The sequence below is a fragment of the Polypterus senegalus genome, chromosome 3 (assembly GCF_016835505.1).
Source record: "Polypterus senegalus isolate Bchr_013 chromosome 3, ASM1683550v1, whole genome shotgun sequence".
In the NCBI taxonomy this organism is placed as follows: Eukaryota; Metazoa; Chordata; class Cladistia; order Polypteriformes; family Polypteridae; genus Polypterus; species Polypterus senegalus.
Genome location: NC_053156.1, coordinates 128,073,207 through 128,094,400, shown reverse-complemented (window position 1 = coordinate 128,094,400; position 21,194 = coordinate 128,073,207). Strand labels below are relative to the sequence as shown.

Below are 21,194 nucleotides of genomic sequence, written 5' to 3'. Positions count from 1 at the left end.
ATCACTGTTGGTTGCAGCAAGATGTCAAGATAATCACCAGAACAGCAGACAGAACTCGAGTGCAACTAGACTAAACACAATAGGTCAAGTTATGGATGCTGTGAGTGCCAAGGTCTAATGACACACAATACTGCTTGAAAAAGGGAGGCCTGAGCAGAAAAGCAGGATATCGAACTAGAAATTCAAATGATACATTAAACATCACCTCCTACTCTTTGTTCTTTCTTCTTTCTGCTCTGGTCTTTCTTCTTGCTGTAAGTTACATTTTTGCCACCTCTAGATCTCCCACTGCTGGGGTCAAAATAGACATTAGAACTCCGCTCCCCAGCAGCACCAGGCATTCCTGCCATTCTGACCCCCAGATTTCTGTTAAAGGTTTAAGTAGTCGACTGCATAACTGACCACCATAATAGGGAGCAGGGAGACGTGTCTGTGCTAATAATGCCCCCTGTTGGCCCTAACATCTTGTGGGCCTTCAGGAACATAACCAGTCAAGAGCAATGACATCCATTAATACCCCAGGAGTTACCATTTGTAGTCCTCTGAGCACAATATTGGGGCTTAGTGTCTCCTACTGTGCCAGCTGCCTGAGCACCCAAGGGCTCAAATGTCCTCAGGCTCCTGCCAATCTCCTATTACAAAAAATGGAGACTGCAGCAAAAGCATGTAAAATTTCCTGTTTAAAAGAAAATTGTACCTTTTTTTGTCATTCTTGAACTATATTTTATTATTATCAATATTTTATTATTATCAATATTTTGTAGGGAAAAAATTCTGCCGTCATTTAAACTCTTAAAGTATGAGGATATTTTTAACACTAGTATTACCAAAGCCTACGAAAAAACTCATAAGTCCAGCCCACCTTAAATCCTTTCGCACTTCTCAGTCATCGTCTTTTTATTCGTAAATGTGCCGATAAAGACAAGCAGCAAGGAGCCTGCTATTCCATCCTGCCACTGCCGCAGATCGGCCACAAAGTTCTCCCCATTCCAGCCTTCATTATCTGGGAGTGAAGTGCTGGAGTTTTACAATGGAAATAATAGACTGCTGTTTGGAACACATGCATTTCATATGTGTTCAGTTTCTACAATAATCTGTGTAAACACATCGTTAAAACAGAAATGTTTCTCATATTTTAGTATTTTTAGGATCATGCATGATGCTGCCACCACCATGCTCCATGATGGAGAATAAAGTGTAGTGCTCAAAAATGGTGTTTACTTTGAAAGCTACAAAACTCACTTTTGGTCAAATCAGACCACAGAGTCTTCTGCCAGCTGGCTTAAGAGTGTCCCTTGTTTCTTCTAGCAAACTCTAGCCGAGATGTCTTGTATGTTTTCTTTAAGAGTGGCTTTCTCTTTGCCTCTCTCCCATAAAGCTATGACTGGTGAAGCACCTGGGCATCACCCTCAGTCTCTCCAATCTCACCCACTGCTCCAAGCAGATTTACAGCTGTGGCATACTCTTTCCATTTTGTTGGATATGTTCTTGTCTCCATCACCTGATTTGTGCTTCTCAATCACTTTTTCATTGTCTTCATTGTGCAGGTCTGACCACTAAACTGACTTACCAGAAGTTGGACCTTCCACATGCAGGCGCTTTCCAATGGCAACTCCTTGACTACTGAGAGGTGATCTCCATGTAACTAATCATGTGACTTCAAAAACCAACTGGCTGCACCAGTGATCATTGAGATGTGTCATATATATATATATGAATATTAATTAAAGGATTTATTGTGTGTTTTAGATTTTAATTAACGTAGACCACTTTACAGAAATCTGCATTCACATTACATTCTGTTAATATTAAATTCACTGACATTCAATGCTGTATAACAGTAAAATGTGAAAATTTCCAAGTGGGTGAATAATTTTTATAGGCACTGTATCTCCATCGGGAGAAAAAGGGCCACCAATTGTATTCACAAACCTAAAAAAAAAAAGCTACCTGAGGGTGAAAGACGGAGGAATTGACGAAAACAAGGTCACAAATATTAATCGTATCCGTTGCATACACAAGGTCCTCACATCTGCTTTGTTGGATTGCACAATGGTAGAGCTAAGATTTATTTATAAAATAACTTAACATTTTTAAGGAAATTTATTCCAAGTTTTGGTTGTGAAGGTCTAAACTTGCTCCGGCATGACAAACATCTCTACACAAGATGGAGGCCCACTGCATGCTCCCAGTTTCTCAGTCGGCTCTCCTTTCTGGGCTCCCAGTACACAAGCACAGGTCCTCACTTCCCATGGAGTGTAGAAAGCAACTGTGCCAACCAGTTGATGTGGTTTTGGGACTTCTACAGTTGGTTTGGTCCATCATAGCCAAGCTCCAGGCACACACCAACACTCGCACAATGCTAACTTAAGAGAATTTAACCTGATGTCTTACACTTTATTTGCATCTTTTTAACTCTGTAAGGTGCCTTCAAATGGCACTGACAGTGACAGATCCAGCCATCCATTTTTGAACCTTCCAAATCTAATCCAGGGTCCTGGCTGTCAAAGCCCATCCTGGCAGCGTCAGGTGCAAGGCAGGATATGACTGTGGAATGGGTGCCACTCTGTCACAGGGCATACTTGTGCACACATATCTTTGTGATGTAAGAACAAACTCACACAAACACTGAGAAAACATACACTCACCAGATGGGCAATGAGCAGACCACTTGAACCCAGAGCTGCTGGACCTTTGCAATGAATTGTGCCTCCATACTGTAAACAGAGAGAAGACTACCTGGGGGGTTTGATGAGTCTTTATGACAACTGCCTGTGGAGACAAAGCCGCATTAAACCACACAGTCATTTTGGTGCCCTGCCACCCTGAATTGGATAAGCAGATATGAAATTGGATGGATGTTACAGAAGACCTACAGATGACAAGAAGGTGCTTTAGTGGGACCTTGTTGCACTTTGTGCCATCCTTGGGCTTCTTCAACCAATTTGGACTTACTGAAAGTAGAATGTACTTTGCAAATTTAGCTTTATACACGTAAAGTGTAACATTTCTAGACAAGGAATAACCTCTGACCATCAAGTGCATTTTTGGTAAGCTTGATGATCACACCACAAATCCACATAAAGTCATGGAGGCTGAAGTAGGCCGAAAGAAAGGTGATGCTTTAAATTGGGGGCCACTCTGTTACAGAAAACACACATGTACACACATCTTTGGAATGTAAGAGAAAACTCACACAAACATGGAGAAAACATACAAACACTACTGTACATAGACAGTGAGCAGGTCATTTGAAACCAGAGTTCTCTCAAAAGGAGAGAAGACTAACTGAGGGGCCGGACAAGTCTTTAAGACAACTGTCTGTGGAGAGACAGACACATTAAACCACACAGCCATTTTAGTGGAGCTGGCATGCAGGCAGATATTTTTGGACTGCAATTTATTTTATTTTTAGTTGTAAACAAAGCTGGAGAATTTTATGGTTAAAAATATAAGTTGCAACACTCAGCACAGCCATTTAATGAAGGCTGGGGACAGTGCTGGTGCTGGTGCAGTGTCCCCTTTGGCACATCTTACCAGTTTGGATTTCAGCATTTGTGTCCCCGTTTAGAGTTTTTTCCTTCCTTCTTCCACCAAATGCTGCTGGAATGGGGACCTGCTTTTTATGATCCGATCCTGAGCTGGATAAGTAGGTTTGAAAATTGAAGAACAATTAAGAATTGGATAAACATCTCAACGTTATTCTTTTGATCCTCCTGGGCAGTTTGACAACTGTTAAAAGTAACCCTTTAAAAGAAACCATGTCCGTCTGAAAGAAACAAATATTTTTCACTTAATCATGTTATCTCAACTTCTGTTGATGCAGTCCTTTTATACAGTATGAGCAGTTTTTAGAAGTTATGCTCCAGCCAGGGTTATAGCACTGCCTGAGGCTTATTTTTGGTGTATTTAATATTTTTGTCATTTTTTATTATGCTTCCATTAATTATTTTCATTTTTCCATTTTATTTTAAATTATATTTTTCCTTAATTTCTTTAATTGTTGAATTTATAACTATTGCATTTCTGTGTTATGCAGTGTTCCACTATGTCTTTTATATTTTGTGGGTGGGGCCTCAAGGGGTGGGGCCATCCTGATGTTGCTGCTGAAGGACCGCCCACAGCCATTATCTGTCAAATCTGAGAGCAAATTCTTCAGTGGTTTCATTTATCTGTTAGTATTCATTTTCAGGTTTATTGGAATTTTTTTCTGCTGTTCTTGGTTTTCAAAATGTGGGTGTTTTATTGGGACTTGTTCACCTAGGATTCCACTACGATTTTTTTGCTATTTTGTTCTTATTAAGATTGTTTTGAATATTTGTTCTCGATTATAAAGATTCTGAACTGGACATGTCCTTTCTAGTCAGACATTCTACGGTTCCTTTTCATAGAATGGCATCTTTTTTGTATTTTATACATTTTTGAATTTTATGAGAGTTTGTTTGCACTTTGGAAGTCAGATCCTTATTTTGGGCCTAGCAGGCTGAATCCTTCCTGTAGAGTCAGGTGGTCAGACTGCTTGCAGTGAGACCAATTCTATGCTGGTTAGGAAGGCCTGGCCTGGTTTGTGGAACCTTTAGGAGGAGTTACAGCATCTTTGCTATAGGAGGGTAGTCAAATCGTAACATGTATATTCTGATCACCAAAGAAATCTTAAATAAAAACATTACGATGTTCAACTTATGAAGCCAAGTGTGACCTCAGAAACAAGGGGAGCCATCGAAGCACAAGAACTTGAAACAGACATAAGATGTACTTATGTAGGCCCCATTCACATAATAAACACAATGGACAAAACACTTGGCCACATTAGGACAAACACCCCTCAGAAAAGCATTTCGTCTCACCAGCAAAGGTTTTCCTCATGCTAAATAGCACTGTAAGTGGACACTGGGTACCAGGCTTCAAGTATGGATGTCATTTAACAATAACCTGTAACTACGAATTGTATGTCAAGACAAAATTAATTCTAAACAATAGAGAGGAGGTGCCAGCCAATGGAATTGCTTCAAAGATACATTTACAACCATTTCTGTGCAAGCAAGAACTGATGATCAAATGAGCCACACAGGTTATTAATAATTTATCAGTTGCATCCAAAATAATAATGAGGACTTTTAAAAACAATTACAATGAACTAAGGATGTATTATCATTAAGTGCTGAAAAAAATGTGCTACTTTAATTGCCCCCAAAAACTAACAGGATTGAGTATTAAATTAAGAACTGAGACTATAAAAGGCACCACTGGAAATGAATTCAGAGTTGATAGATAGATAGATAGATAGATAGATAGATAGATAGATAGATAGATAGATAGATAGATAGATAGATAGATAGATAGATAGATAGATAGATAGATAGATTCCTAAAAGGCACAACATATATTGACTGAGAAGTGCCCATTTTTCGTTTGCAGCCATCCCTGCCGCTTCGTGTCACGTCTCTGTCGCTGAGCGCCCTATCATATGAGGAGGCAAGCCAGACAGTTCATATTATTCTGCTCAGGTATTCCCAGACTATTTTCACATAAAAAGCTTCACTGCTTACCCCCCGCCCCCGGTTGACGTCATGAGAAAATGAAAAATGCTCTCCAATCACTCCGATCAATAAAGCGATGCAGCCATCGGGTTCCGCGTTATTTCAGCTCCAGTAACCTTAATGAGAAGCTTCTTGGAGACAGCATGAGATCGTAAACTGGACAATTACAGGTCTACTTTTAAAAAACGGAATGACTGCGGTTTCCTACTTTTTAAACTGCCATAATGGAACGATTGCAAAACTGCAGCGAGTATGAAGCACTCGCCAGATGTGGCAAATAAAGCCATGTTAACACTGAAACAGCAGCCGAATGAAGAATCAGCTCACGTGCTCGGCGCAGGAGCTCCGAATGTTCGCTGATATTTCATTTGTCTGAAACCCGCTGTTTGTGAAATGCGTGCGTTGCTCCTCCGCGCTCAGCCCCTAGGGAGCTGCAATATGCTTCCCATTCCACGTGAACAAACCACATGTGAGCCACAAACACCTCAATTTTGCATTTATTTATTATTTATTTATTTATTTCCTTGTAGAAAATATACATCATATGACACTTTGCAAATTACAAAATATATAGAACACCATTACTGGTCAGTACAGAACTGTACAATTATGCAAAACTGCTTTGGCAGTTGAATAAAGGAATAAAGTGCTTTGTGAAAGCAGCATTTGGAATACATTCTCGCGACACGAGTGACTTATGATTCCACAGAACGACCTTGTTCACAGTAAATGCATTTCGAACCTTCTGATTCCTTGGTTCTAACAAAGAAATAAAGTGCTAATGCGTTACATCTCTTCATGACACACACTTGTTTTGAATCAAGCAGGCACGACCATATGTCAGAAGCAGAGTGTCTCTGTGCAAACGTTACAGGTCACTATCACTGAGTCTACACATCACTCGGAGACCTGGAGCGACAGGACGTGTTCATCTGATAGCAGCCGCAAAAGAGGACAAAAATGGACCTTTGGATCTCTTGGTTCCGATAGGCATAAATGATTGGGTTGATCATGGAGTTGTAGGTGGCAGGCAAAAGGGTGGCGTAAGTGTAGACCGACGGATACGCGTGGTCGCCAACTAAACAGTAGATGGCAAAAGGTAGCCAGCTGGCCCCAAACGTCCCGAGGATGATTGCTAAAGTGGAGACTCCTTTCTTGGTGGCCACGTACTGCGATGTGGTGAAGAAGTGCTGCTGGAGGGCGATTTGATGGGCGTGCCGACACACGATTTTGCAGATTTTGAAATACAGGTTCAGCATCACCATAAATATTACAAAGAAGGAGACAGCCAACAGAGTCACGTTACTTCTGGTTAAGGGTTTCACGATGCTGCACGACGACGGCTCATCCAGACAGTTCCATCCTAGAATAGGCAAAAGCCCAAGGCCTATAGAGACCCCCCAGGTCACCACAAGCATCAAGTAGATGCACAGGACTGTCCTCTCCGAAAAGTAAGTCAAGGCATTATAGAGTGAAAGGTAGCGATCAACAGTGATGGCTAGCAAGCTGCTAATGGATGCCGTAAAGGAGGCCACCAAGAAGCCCACAGTGATAAGGCTGATCGTTTCGGAGGGAATCACGTACTGGAACACAAAGTTCAATATTAATCCCATTCCTGCCAGGAGATCAGCCGTGGCGAGGCTCCCGATGAGAACGAACATGGGTGTCCTTAAAGTCGGAGAGTAAAAGATGATGGCCACTACAATGGCGTTTTCGCAGGCGATGATAGTCCCTGATATGCACAACATGATGTCCCAGGGGTTGATGGTGAAATTGAAAAGTTCAGAAGAAAACTCCAAAGTTGCATTGTCATCCGTGTCATCGATCCACACGGCTGGGAGCGCCGTTTCATTTACAGAGAAACTTTCATTCATTTCTCCGAAATCAAAGTAACCTGAAGAGAGTGACAAAAATAAAAGAAATATTAGCTGAATGGCTTTAGTGTTTAGTTCTTGATTTTGCATCACACGCCAACTTAAAGGGAATTACAGTGATCGCAGAAAGAAAGGAAAACAGGCGACAGGCATTAAAAATCACAAGAAAATAATATGCAATTAGTGTAGCGTTAATTTTAGACAACACCGGTCACCGATAGATAGATAGATAGATAGATAGATAGATAGATAGATAGATAGATAGATAGATAGATTTGTTCAAATTTTTCCCTTCCAGGCAGGTCAGTTTTGACTTGATCAGACGTTAATTAGTGTTGGTGTTGAGCATGCTTTGTAATAATGGGTCGTCCCGTGGATAATTTCTCCATCTTCTTGCGATCATTTATTGGACAAAATTTTCAGACAGTGTACGGATAGGCATTCTCGTCTACATGTTTATCACTTTTAAAACTGCGCACAAACGCAATTCTAACTTTTCATAGCTTGTCAAACACATAGCCTATAAGTAAACACATTTACACATATGACTATAATGTTTATTTATTATAAGTGCCTTTATGAACGTAGTATTAGCAAAACAATCGACTTAAGTCTTTCAGAATATAACGTTGCATGCAGTTGTCTATGAGCTTGCGAAGGGTTCACAGAAAACACCGTATCGGCTGTGCAGTTCTCTCCGTGGTGCTGAAATCATGTGCCTATCTAACTGCATCGTGAAGTATCGGGCATATGTGGTGCTCTCCATGGTGCTGAAATCATGTGCGTTTTAAATGGCATCGCGAAGTGCTACACGACCCTGTTTATATACAAGATAGTTTACCTGAGAATTATAAAGGTAAACGTGTATCGCAAGAAAAATGTGTTTTATATAATTCTAATATGAAGGCACAGCAACTCTGCTAATGAATCAGTTAATTTATTAACAGTTCTTACCCGAAACTATAGTTGGAAATAAAGACTGTCATATACCGGGGTGTCCTTCAGTCTTCTTCGGACAAATTGCGTTGTTCTTTCGCCGATGCTCGAACGAAGGCAATCTCTCTGGTACATAAATGTGCCTAGAGCAGTCAGATTCCGGCGGCTCCGCATGAGAGAGTGTGGATTACTGAGGAGGGGGCTCGGCGCGCGGAGGGAGTGATGACAGACTGGAGAGCTACTGAGGCTAGCGGGGCTGCGCGGCTCGTTAATAAAGCTTAATGACGTCAAAGGCGATGCTCGCTCAAGTGCTATAGGAAGCGCTCTCTAGTCACATGGCTCCGAAAATCACTAGAATATACTTGTAGAAAATTGTGTTTGATGTTAAAAACAGTACTCCTCAACATCTATTACAGAAATAAAAAAATAATAGTCAAAATAAAGCAGTGATCTATAACATCTTCTTTCATCCTTCTGCGTCCCACTTTTCCAGAACGTTGAGCTATTTTGTTTTAGTAAAATATGCGCATTTGTTTTCCACTCAAACACACCCAAACATACACACACTAGGGATTAAACTCATTAGTGAACATACACGTGAATGCTACACTAGAATTTTCTGACACACCTGCACAGCACGTGTATATTGAAGGCTTATCACAAAGGTCTTTATAATCATCTCGGAACAAATGTTGCGTACAGATGATAAACGCTCCTAACAAGTATGCTTATTTAATTATTTTATTGATGTGAGTATGTGACAAACACCCATGCACTGCGGATGGGTCAGAAAACAAAGCTGCATGGCTACATATACATATATTAATGTGCAGGCACTGTGGAAGGGTGTTGCCTTAGACTCATATGGGGCCAAGAAAGGAGCAGTCATGACTGGAGTAATGTTACACCTCTGATTATTTATCACAAGGCCTGGATGTAAACAAACCTAAAATTAAGTGTGTATGTCATTGAGTCTCTTTAAAGATAGCAGATTGTGGGAAGCTAGTCAGATGTTCTGTTTACCACCAAAGATACTTCTCTCAGGGTTTGTTCCTGCCTTACACCTAATGCTTGCTGGGATAGGTTTCAGCTTCCTTTGAACCCTGCACTGGATGACTGACTTTGAAAAGTGCATGGATGGATGGATGGACGGATGGATAATTTTCTCAATTCACAACTATGTTGAATGTTCTCATCCCTTCCTCTGCCACTTCCTGCACCCACTTTCATCTGGCCTTAACCTAACTGACCCCAAGAGGCACAGTCTCATGATGATTTATGCCCTGAGGTATGCAATGCACATCTTCCAGAGCCAACAAGTCTAAATTACTTTACAACCAACCTGCTTATTACAGGATGCATATTGCATTTTCCTAGTTAACATTTATCAAAAATATTACAGTTAAAGTAACCCTTCAGCAGTTTCCAAAAACAAGCACATGTTTGGTCCTTGTCTGTGAGTTCTGAGCATCATTGAGATAACATTCTACAGTAGTATGTAATGTATGAAATTGATTTTATGTATTCAGCCATGTTTTTAATTAACATTTCTTCTTAAAGTTACATGTAAGAGAATATTGCATTTGTATAAAACATTTCCAACACTAGATTTAATAATATTAAATTCATACATGTTAAAAGTGTTTGCTTAGTATAGAATTTCACTGATGAACATATTTGGGTTGTGTGTCCTTTTTTAGGTGACATGGTGGTGCAGTGGTTAGTGCTAATATATCTCAGACACAAAATCCTATGCCCATTACTGCTTGTGTGGAGTTTCTACATTTTCCCTCTGCATGTCTGCATTGGCTTTTCTCCAGCTCTTCCAGTTTTATTTCATGTACCAAAAGCATGTCTTGTGCTAGTTGTGGGTTGGTTCCTGCCTTGTGCCCGAGGCGGCCAGAACCAACCTCAAACTCCAATAACAAAGAGTTGTAGGAATCTGAAACAAACTCTGGAAACATGTAGTTGAAGCAGAAAACCTCAACTTACCTTTAAGAAGAATCTGGATGAGATATTAGGACAGCTTAGCTATTAACTAAACAAACAGGGCTGATGCACTAAATGGTCTCTTCTGGTTTGTCAAATACCTTGGGTTTCTATGTCCAATAACCTGAATGTAATAAAGTAAGTACTGATAATGGATAATGCAGTCACTTCTGGACCAAAGGATCAAAGTTAAGAAGTCAATAGGCCTTGTCGCTTGCTGGCTGAACTATGATGTTTATTTGAAGATAAGTGTCAGCCTTCACAGATCAGATGGACAACAGTCTCTTCTTGGTCTGCACTGGTCAGGTATCAAGTGTTACCAGAGTGAACTGATGTAAACAACACCACCCTAATGAAAAGGACAATGAAACAAAATGGCTATCGAGATGCATAAAACATGCAGCATACAGGTGGTCATTGGCCTGAAAAAGGATCTTCTTAAATGAATGATTATGTATAAGTTAATGGCTTGCTATAGGATTCAGTTCTTCTTCCTTTTAAAAACCTTTGTCTTAATTATTTACAACTGATAAATAATAGCATTTTTATTAGAAAAATATGTAGGCTGTCAGGATCCTGATGAGGGTGCGAAAGCATAACCACATCACTCCTATCTTGAAAACCCTTCACTGGCTCCCTGTACCACTTAGAATTGAGTACAAGGTTTCCCTCCTTACCCATCAGTGCATTTATGGATCTGCTCCCCTGTATTTACAGGAACTCCTTATCCCTCATACTTCCTCACGCACCCTCCGCTCTGTGCATACCAACACTCTTCAAGTTCCCAGAACTAAACTTAGCAGTATGGGTGATAGAGCCTTTTCTTCGGTGGCGCCGAGGCTGTGGAATTCCTTCCCCGACTACTTGAGAGCCCCACAGTCGATCGATGCCTTCAAACGAAACCTAAAAACGTATCTTTTTAGAAAGGCTTTTTGTTAAATTATTTCTATAGATTTTTTTGTTTGTTAATTTTATTCTTATTTTGTAGCACTTTGAGATTGTTAAATATAAAGCGCGATATAAATAAAATCTATTATTATTTATTTATTATTAGGCTTTTTGCATGTATGGAAGACTGAAATGGTGTTTGGATTGCAGTATATAAGTTATATATCTCTGTGTCTCTGCTTAATCCAGATCAGGTTCACGAGGGGCTAATGCCTGTGTCAGCAGAATCAAGATCAGAATTGCAGCAGGCCTCAGCCTGGTCCAAGGTGAAGGAATTTATTCAGATATTTATCACTTCAATAGTAGACTATAAGGAACACATGTAGAGAAACTATTTTAGCAGGATTAAAGCAGTTCAAATTATTGAAATATCTGTCAGGATAATAAGCAGCAGGGAGACATCCTGGTAGCGTTGCTGCCTCAAAACCCCAGAGAACCAAGTTCAGTTAGCAGCCTGCTTGCTGCCTATGTTCAGTCTGCGTGTTATCCCTATACCAGTCTGAATAATCTCTGAGCACTAAGGTTTCTCAGAAGGAACCTAATATGAATAAATGAGTGTTGGTGTGTGTATGAGGGCACCTTGAAATGGATGGCACCCTATATATGGCTGACACCCACTGTAACTGAAGAAATGTCTATATGGATTATTTTTGTGTGGCAGCACAATGCACTCACTATAAAGTTAGCAGAAAGGTAAGGTCCAAGCCAGTGGCATTGGCATATGACAGGAATAAAACACAGATGGGACTCCAGTCCAACACAGGGCACAGTCACACTGTGGGAATTAAGAATTGTCAGGTCATCTAACAGGCAGGTCCAGGAGTAACTGCAGAATATATGAATAAATACAAGAAGAAACACAAGGTCCACATGGACACACACAGGGCTAGGAAGGGACCTCAAGTCCTCAGAGCTTAACTTCTGTTCAGTCCAGAATCATGTAAAGATTAGAAGCAAGTCATTTTGGACATCACATTGTAAGTACAGAGAAGCACAGTAGCACGCTTGCTAGCGCTGCTGCCTCACGGACCTCTGGTTTCAGATCTGGGTTCTGTGTGGACTTTGTTCTCTCTTTGTCTTGGTGGTTTTGCCTTTGGGTACTTCAGCTTAGCTCTCACATTCCCAAAGACATGCTTGTCTGGTAGGCAAATACTACTTTGTAAATTAGCTCTATTCCAGATCAGGCTGTTGCTCCTGATGACTTTGAATTGCACTGAGCAGGCTGGAGAATATAATATAATATAATCTATGTAAATAACATCACAAGTTTTTATGTATTGTCTGCTACTTTGTTCATCAATCATGAAAAAACAGCTGAACATAAATTTTCTCTATGTGTGACTGTTGGTCCAACTTAAAATATTACAAAGTAGCTATATGTGGTGTATCGGGGAGCAGAGTTGTGGAGGGAGCCAACCCAAAAACCCGTTCCCATCAGGCAGCAGAAGTGCATTGGGGCTGATAGGAGGACACTGTTATCAACACCTACAAAGTTTTACTCTAGTCAAAGTAGGATCTCATCAGCAAATGCAGGGGCAGCGTTTTCTGCTCAACTAATTACTAATTTGGTAAACAATTCTATTGTCTTGATGGATTACAGCTTTTGTCTCATTGTGGGTTGTGTTTAGCCAAGTTGAATTTTCAAAAGACAGTTTTTCACCTCGACTCTTTTCTGAGAAATACATGGGTCCTGAAGGGATGGGGAGGGGGGTTGATGGGGGTACAAGTATGGCCAAACCCCTAAGGAACAATGCTCCTTTCTTTCAACCCTTTTCAACCCTTTCAACTCCAATAAATGCCCTCAGAGAAACTGTCTACGAAAGGAAAGTCAGCTGTTTAGTTCACCACTACTTATTATTTTGTGATGGCATACTTTAAGCATGTTTAGTAGATGGAATGGTTGGATATTAAATCTAACCAATGATAAAGGTGTTCATGCTGCTCCACAAGGACAAGTGGCGGCCTGCTCCACGTTGGTCAAGCAGCTATGCAATGTAGGAATATTGTTACACTGTATACATGTGACAGTAACTCTGAAATGAACTGATGACACTACATTTTTCAAGGAGCAAAACCATACAGTTTTTAAAAAGCCAACACTATTTTACACTTGACTGTTGTTACTAGGTGTGATACTGATCAGCCATGTTGAAACAGAATGAAATGCAACTTTTTACTGTATGCCGAGTCTCTGTTTAGAATAAATTAGAAAGAGAATGACTGAGGATGGCATTAGGAACTTTTATTTTTCTTGACGATAGACATTCATTCAACTCCAGTTTATGATGATGCACTTATAATTTTATGTTTTAATGACAATACAGCGTTGTGTTTTGTAGCAATTTTAAATCAATGTTGAATGAATAAACTTTGATTAGTCTTTTTAACATTCTGGTGATGTCTCCAGTAATACTACCAGCTATGTATGTGAACCCCAATCCCCTTAAATGTAGTAGGTGTCTTTTAGAGGTCAATGCATTTCAATGAATCAATAACCCATTCATGTTATTAATGTGGGATTAAACATCTATTTGTGAAATCATGGTGAACCAAGAAATTCAAAAAAATAGCATTCAGGACTCCAACCCAGCAAGGAGTTGCAGCAATTATGGCATCCAATCATTCGCAATGAGAAGAAATTCTTGATTCACAAGAGTAGAGAAATCACTGGAGAGGTGATGGATGGGCAATGACAAATGGGTCGGCCTTTAAAAACACATGAACATCCATCCATCCATCCATTTTCCAACCCGCTGAATCCGAACACAGGGTCACATGAACATTTGCTTTCTTATCTTAATTCATTATGCAGATATTAGCTGTGTGTGGTCTTTTGGAGAAAAAACAACCCGAAGACTCCATAGCAGTTTTATTATATTTGTGATCTTGGAGAGGCATCAGCTGACTCTTAAGGATGACCGAGGGCTGAGGATGTGGACCCACCTGTGCTTGCTGCCCCACTGGCTTTTATATGAAGAGACTGGTGATACCATATCTTAGCTGTATCACTGACATATGAGTCCTGTTAAAATACCTCCAGACAGCCAGACCAGGTTTTTAGTGAAAACTTCAAGCCTTGTCCTCTGTTGCTGTAGGAGTTTCACTTGCATGTTGTTGAGCCGTGGCGTTTGCTTTATTACGACGTTGTGTCTCTTCATCTGTGTCATTAGCTCAACTTGTTGCTCAGCGGCATTTTCAACGCACGAGTCTTTTGTAGTGAGAAGTGAGGTGCATGCTAGCAGTGCAAAAATTTTAAAGTGCATGCATGCGCCATCTAGTGGCTGTGGCTGTGGTGAGCGTACCGGAGCAGACTGCTGCATACGCACACATACAGGTCTTTCATTTATGTGTCTAATATCAAGGCAATGCCACATACTTCAGCTAGTTTAATATAATATAATATAATATAATATAATATAATATAATATAATATAATATAATATAAATGAAGATGTTCCTTTATGATATAATACAAATAATTTCAAAATAAGATGCCATTATTAAAGCTCATGTTACAAAGGCAGTTTAATTCCTCTAGAAGCGCAGTACAAATCATTTGTTAGAATCAGAACTTCTTGTTTGTGGTTGTGATTGATTGTTTTCAGCCTGGTCTCTCCATGATTTGCTGAGCAGAAGAGAGGCACAGATTCATTAAGACTGCAGATAATTAATGCCATCAGTTCTTTACACTGTTACTCAGGCTGCAAGTGTTAAAGACCATCCCATTAAATGGTGTGTTTATTATGTAGTAAATACCATTTTGTAAGACCATTTTGTTGTTTTTGTTTATGCCACATAAGTGAACATTGTCTCCCAGCAGCCATTAGCCATCACTGTGTCAGCCGTCATAAATCATCACAAATTAGGATGTCAATTGAACAATAAAAAGCCTTGATACATATGCTAGAGGAAGTTGGTCTAATCTAATTTCTGTAACTCGTTCATATTATATCTCATGTATATTATCTGTACTCACAAAATTATTCATTTTGTTTTTTTTTCTTTAAACGGCAATCTTTTTCTGCTGGGATGTTCTGTGACTAAAGTGCAACACGGCACTTATTATTCCACCATGTTATTCTAAAGTACATCTATTAGCTTACAGCAGATGATATTTTTTTATGACTAGAGCAATGAAAGAGATGAGGCACAATGACACCAAGCTGTTCTCAACCAATTTAGCCACGGTGACAGTATGGAGAGAGGTCATGTTTACAGTCTGAATTGTCTCCCGCAGAATGCTCTCAAAATTCATGGCTGATGTCACTCTCTATTTAGATGAAGTCTGAACCTTGTTTGTTCTACTGACTAGATGCACAGAGGTGAATTCTTGAAGGGAAAGTGAGCAACTGTGTTTTCCCACTAGCAGAGAACAAAACTTTGCAATGAAATATAAAAATATCTGCAAACATGTCTCATATGCAAAAAATAAAAAGTTATAATTTCCTTGTCTTTCTGTGGTATGAACGCTGGCCATCAGAATTCAATACTGACTTCTGAACATGTGAATGCTTTGCTGGATGCTCTGCAGGTGCTGTGTTTGATTGGACACGTTGAATTCCATAGCAGCTACTCTGGTCTACTCTCTGTCCACCTCACTTCTCTCCATACTGTAGACAGCTGCCCTTGTTTTGAAAAGCTGAACTGGTTATAAGGTAGGAGAGCAGCATATGAAATAGTGCAACAGGCCTAGAATATGACTTCCGATCAGAATAGAAACTGAGATCCTGAGTTCTATGTTTACACTATAGAGTTTTCTGGGATATTTTTTTGAAGACTCCCGTAGAGTGCTTGTGACAATGCACCCTACAGGCATACATTAAAAGGGAACGTGAAACTGTTGCATAAGAATGAATATTTTTCTTGACATAATTTTGATCTTTTTTGAATAATTTACATTGCATGGTGACAAATTAGCACTGTTTCATTTAATCAATAGTTGGCCTCATTATAATCTACATTGTATGTATACATCCTCCATGGGTTTCCTTCAGTTGCTCCAGTTTCCTATTCATGGCCCAGCATGAATGAGGAATTGTGCTTTGTGAGCAACCAAGGTCAACACATGGTTGGTCTCTCCCTAACATTCTGTGCTGCTGGCATGAATGTGTGATGGCTGTCTAGCTCACACTTATAGGTAATCTAACCTAAATACAGTTAAAATATCCGACTACACCAGACAGTTGTATTAAGAGTCTGGGAACTCTTGAAATGTAAAGATAATAGTGCACAGGTTTCTCTAAATTAGGTAGTGAGTGAACACACAATGAAAAACATGGCAGCAGTTTCAACAAAAACAACAGTAACTTGCATTACACAAGACAATATAAAATCCACCAAGTAAATAAAAGTAGACATGAATCTTAAAGTATCAGGAGCGAAAACCTTTTAAAATGAGAGCACACATTCTAAACGTCTGTTAAAACAGTGGAGGATATAACCTTTGGTTGTGTGGAGTCCAAGTTGCATGCTGTGTTACCACAACGATTAATCTTCCAACTATCCTACTAAAACACTCTGTTCGCCGAATGCTAGTTTTCCCAAAAGAAGTCTTGCTAACTTCAAAAATCCCTGTTGGCGTCTCTCCCTCATGGAGTAAGTATTCTCTTTCACTTTTGGGAACCTTGCATTGCTACAATGACTTAGGCACGCTTTGCTTCTTGCTCATTGGCTTTGCTCGGCTCTCTCAAGAATCTTCCCTCTCTCGTTGGTCCTACAATGGTGTGTCTTTGGTAAAACGCTCTCTTCCCTCCTGGAGGTAGGTATCACGGTCTATGTGCCTCGTGTCTTGAAAGCCCCATACCCTCATCTGCCTGTGAGTTCCCGCGCTCCATGTGAGTGATTTTGGCAGTGTACTCAGTGAACTGTCTCTGTCTCTCTCCACACCATTTATCCTTTCACACCATCCTCTGGACTTGCTCTGTCCCTTCTGCTCACACTCTCTTTCATTGCACCCTCTGAATGCCACCCATTGCCCAGAAGTATATAACTGCTTCAGTGTCTGCCTAGATAACATGACGATTGATTAAACAATGGTACATACCAATTTCCTTTGCTTAACAACAGTGTAAACACATTTTCATTGGTTAAACAATAGTATTGTTGCCAGCTATCAAGAAGTACACATACCACTGTATGCTGATTAGAAACCAATGTCCCCAGAACACATTAATTTTCAATGGAGGCAGGCAGTTCTGTATCACAATATGGTATGTTGATGAGATACCAATCAAAGGAGTCTGATCTTCAAAGCATGTGGGTCTTTTGCAAGACAGGTAAATATTTACGTCCTGTAGACATGCCGTCAACAATAACCTGTAACAGAATTATTCAGGAAATTTGCCTTTTCGGTTATCATCTAAGTCTCAAACAAAGGGTGCCTTCTGCCACTTCATCTATTGGATTTTACATTTATTATTTATGTGTTTTTTGCCTAAGAGAAAAAGAAAACCACTCAGTGTACAAAAATGTACCCCTCTGCCACATGTCTACTGGGAAAACAGGTTCAAAAATGGATGGAGGAGCCATGTTACCACCTGAAGTATAACAGGAATTTAACTCAGCAGGAGACCAAAGAGTGAATGCAGCCTGTTAAATAAAGAAGCCACTGTGAAAACATAAGGCAAATGCAGGCAAATGTCTGAAAGATGCAAATCCGCACGTATAGCTCTGTACAGCTCTCAAGTGTACTAGAGTATGTGGGCTCAAAAAACATTTTGGTATTAATTTTAATATGTCCACTGAGAGTCCAGCCAAGTTTCAAATGGAAGACTACACTCAGTAAATTTGTGAAACTGTACATTAAAATTCAAAATTCAATGAGAACTTTAACATCAGCTTTTAAAAACTTGCATTATAGTTCACTACAACTCAGACAAATTCCATTTTTCTTCAATGGTGATGGCAGAATTAAAAAAAATTCTGCTAGAAGACAATTCAAGTTTCACCAACTAATAATTATGTTCTTTTGGTTTAGTGACTTATTTTTTTTATTCCTTTTAGGTCTCTGTAGTCTGATTCCCAGTTTGCCTTTTGTCTGTTGTTTAACCTCCACCAACTGAAATATATAATCAATCGAATCTATGGATTGATCTCTTGGAAGGTCAGGGCACTCTGTTCAAAGCCATTTGTCAAAAGGGCAGAAATGGCAATTAAACACAGAATGGCCAGCCTCCTGTCATCACCAACAAGGACAAAACCTCTTTGTGGCTGTGGAATGTAAAAGCATATAAAGGCATGGCCCTGTTCACGTGTAATGCCTGCAAGGTGTTGAATTTGAAGGCCAGGGTGGGATGGAAACAGCGAAATAAGAAAGCCTGGGGCTGGTACAGATATGAGAGTTAGATATGGAAACAGTACTTTATGTACATCCATCACCACTTTTAATGCAGAAATCTAAAAGTACAAGATACAAGTCGAGATGAGTCAAACTGCAGCCTGCAATACCAATGACGTAGGTCAGGTAATGCCCACAATGTCAGTCACAAAACTCTCTTTGAGTCCAATAACCCTCCATGAATCCTGATCTTAACCATAGTGTAACGGGGCGTGCGATGGGCGTTTTGTGACTGACATTGAGGACGTTTCATGATGATGAGCGTTACATGTTTGACCTCATAGGTACTGTGGTACCATTACAATCTGTTGCTTGAGTCAGATCCGACCAAGTCACACAGTCCAGTTCTTAACCGCCCTCTGCCGGATATATCCGGCATCGTAGCGTTATTGCTGACGCCTTACTGCCGGAATTATCCGGCACATTTGCTTATGGTTATGTGAATGCCTGGCGCGTAGTATAACTAACGGTTTGGTGTGGGTATTACTACTACATTGTATTAACCATAACCATTCTTTACTTTGTGATTTGGAAGTGAAAGTTGTGAATATGGCGAAACATAAACTGACTTCAAGTGAGGTTTTGCAGGCGATTTTGGACAATAATTCTGATCACGATTTTAGCAGTTCTGAAGAAGATTTTAGTGACAATGATGATCAGCAACGTACGCTGCATGATACTGTGAATGATGACGCATCGGATGATAGCGATGAGTGGGTGTATCCGCAGCATCTCAACTGGACTGCTGCCCGTGGTGAACTACCATTTCTGTATCCGTTTGAGGCAACGTGTGGGTTTACTGTTGATGTAAACAATTACACTGCTAAGCAGTTTTATGAGCTGTTTGTGTCACCTGACTTGATCGGACATTTTGTTCATCGAACAAATCTGTATGCAGCACAGTTTATTGAGAAAAATCCCAATTTACCTCCACATTCCCGTTGTTCATGCTTGGGTAGACACTGATGAAAACGAAATGAAAAAATTCATTGGGATTTTGATGTTGATGGGAATAATCAGAAAACCAGATATTGAGATGTACTGGTCTACAGATCCCATGTATGAAACACCTATTTTTGCAACTATCATGAAACGTAACCGATTCTCTTTGCTGCTGAAATTCTTTCATTTGAATGACAACAGCAATGAGCCAGATAAGAAAGATCCAAACTGTGACCACTTGTTCAAGTTACGTCCTTTGATTGACCATTTATTTGAAACATTTCAGTTGCCCTACGTACCACGCCTGTCAGTTGCAGTTGATGAAAGTTTATTGTTGTGGAAGAGCCGCTTACAGTTTCAACAGTATCTACCATTGAAAAGGGCACGGTTTGGTATCAAGATGTTTTGCTTACCTGAGAATTCAGGTTACATTTATAGATTTCGTGTATACGCTGGCAAAGAGGATCCTATGAGTAGTATTTCAGCAGTGTTGCCAGACGAATGTAAGGACTTTGGACTTTCAGAGAAAATTGTTGTGTACCTTGCCCTACCACTATTGGACAATGGGTACACCATTTGGATGGATAACTGGTACTCCAGTTGTAGGCTGTTCCATTACTTTCATCATCGTAAAACTACAGCATACGGCACAATTTGTTCTAACAGGGTCCCTCCAGAAGTTTGCAATTCAGCGCCAGCACCGGGTCAGCACATTGCATACCGCAGTGGCCCATTGCTGGGCCTGAAATTTCGAGACAAGAAAGATGTTCACATGCTAACAACTCAGCACAATGAGTCTGTGCAGGAGGCTCCCCGCAGAAGAGGACGCCCATCACCTACTGATGTCCGTTACAAGCCACAATGCATCATTGAATATAACAGGAACATGGGTGCTGTTGACAAGCAGGACCAAGTATTGGAACCCTATTCAGCTGCAAGAAAAACTATGAAGTGGTATAAAAAGTTATCAGTTCATCTGCTCCAAATGGCAATGCTGAATGCTCACATTCTATACCAGAGAAATGGAGGCACAAAAACATTTCTGCAGTTTGAACATGACGTCATTGCAGACTTCATGTTCTCTGGTGAGGAACAACATGCAGATAGAGTAGAAGCAGTGGTGAGGCTCACAGAATGTCACTTTCCGGACAAACTTGAACCAACAACAACTTGGACCAAGCCACAGGCACGCTGTCGTGTATGTTCAAAGAAGGGTCGACGTAGAGACGTCAAGACCTTCTGCTCAAAGTGTCCCAGCAATCCAGGACTTTGTGCAGTTCCCTACTTTGGCCTGTGGCACAGCAAACTCAAGTACTGGGAATGAAACTATGATTGACCGAACTACTTCGATAGTTTTTGACTGTTCCGTTTTGTAGTAGACACTAAATCCAGAAGCCTGAGAAAATGTACATTTTTGTGTTTTATTACACGTTTGCCCATTTCTAGAATGTGCACAACATTTAGTGGTAAATACTGCTTGAATAAATGTAAAAAAGTAAAAAAACGAAAATTGTTCAGATTTCGCCCGGCGTGGGGAATATTTAGGGAGTTGGCAGTTAAAGGGTTAATTTCTATAAAATGCACCTGTCTATCAGTCACCAAAAATGATATATCAAGAAATATCTTGGG

General features: G+C 40.1%; 2 protein-coding genes across 2 annotated transcripts; one reads left to right on the top strand and one right to left on the bottom strand.

Annotated features, from left to right (window-relative positions):
* Positions 1 to 6,025: 6,025 nt before the first annotated feature.
* LOC120526813 (G-protein coupled receptor 6) lies at positions 6,026 to 8,575 on the bottom strand. The gene is made up of 2 exons (XM_039749955.1): positions 8,369 to 8,575; positions 6,026 to 7,434 (listed from the first exon to the last, which is right to left on the bottom strand). The coding sequence occupies exon 2, from the start codon at positions 7,412 to 7,414 to the stop codon at positions 6,431 to 6,433; it is 984 nt and encodes a 327-aa protein (XP_039605889.1). The 5' UTR covers positions 7,415 to 7,434; positions 8,369 to 8,575; the 3' UTR covers positions 6,026 to 6,430.
* Positions 8,576 to 19,599: 11,024 nt separating this feature from the next.
* LOC120526600 (piggyBac transposable element-derived protein 4-like) lies at positions 19,600 to 20,889 on the top strand. The gene has a single exon (XM_039749763.1). The coding sequence runs from the start codon at positions 19,600 to 19,602 to the stop codon at positions 20,887 to 20,889; it is 1,290 nt and encodes a 429-aa protein (XP_039605697.1).
* Positions 20,890 to 21,194: the final 305 nt, after the last annotated feature.

Excerpts from the sequence above, each read along its gene's own strand:
- LOC120526600 (XM_039749763.1), top strand. The coding sequence starts at position 19,600 with ATGAAAAAATTCATTGGGATTTTGATGTTGATGGGAATAATCAGAAAA.
- LOC120526813 (XM_039749955.1), bottom strand. The coding sequence starts at position 7,414 with ATGAATGAAAGTTTCTCTGTAAATGAAACGGCGCTCCCAGCCGTGTGG.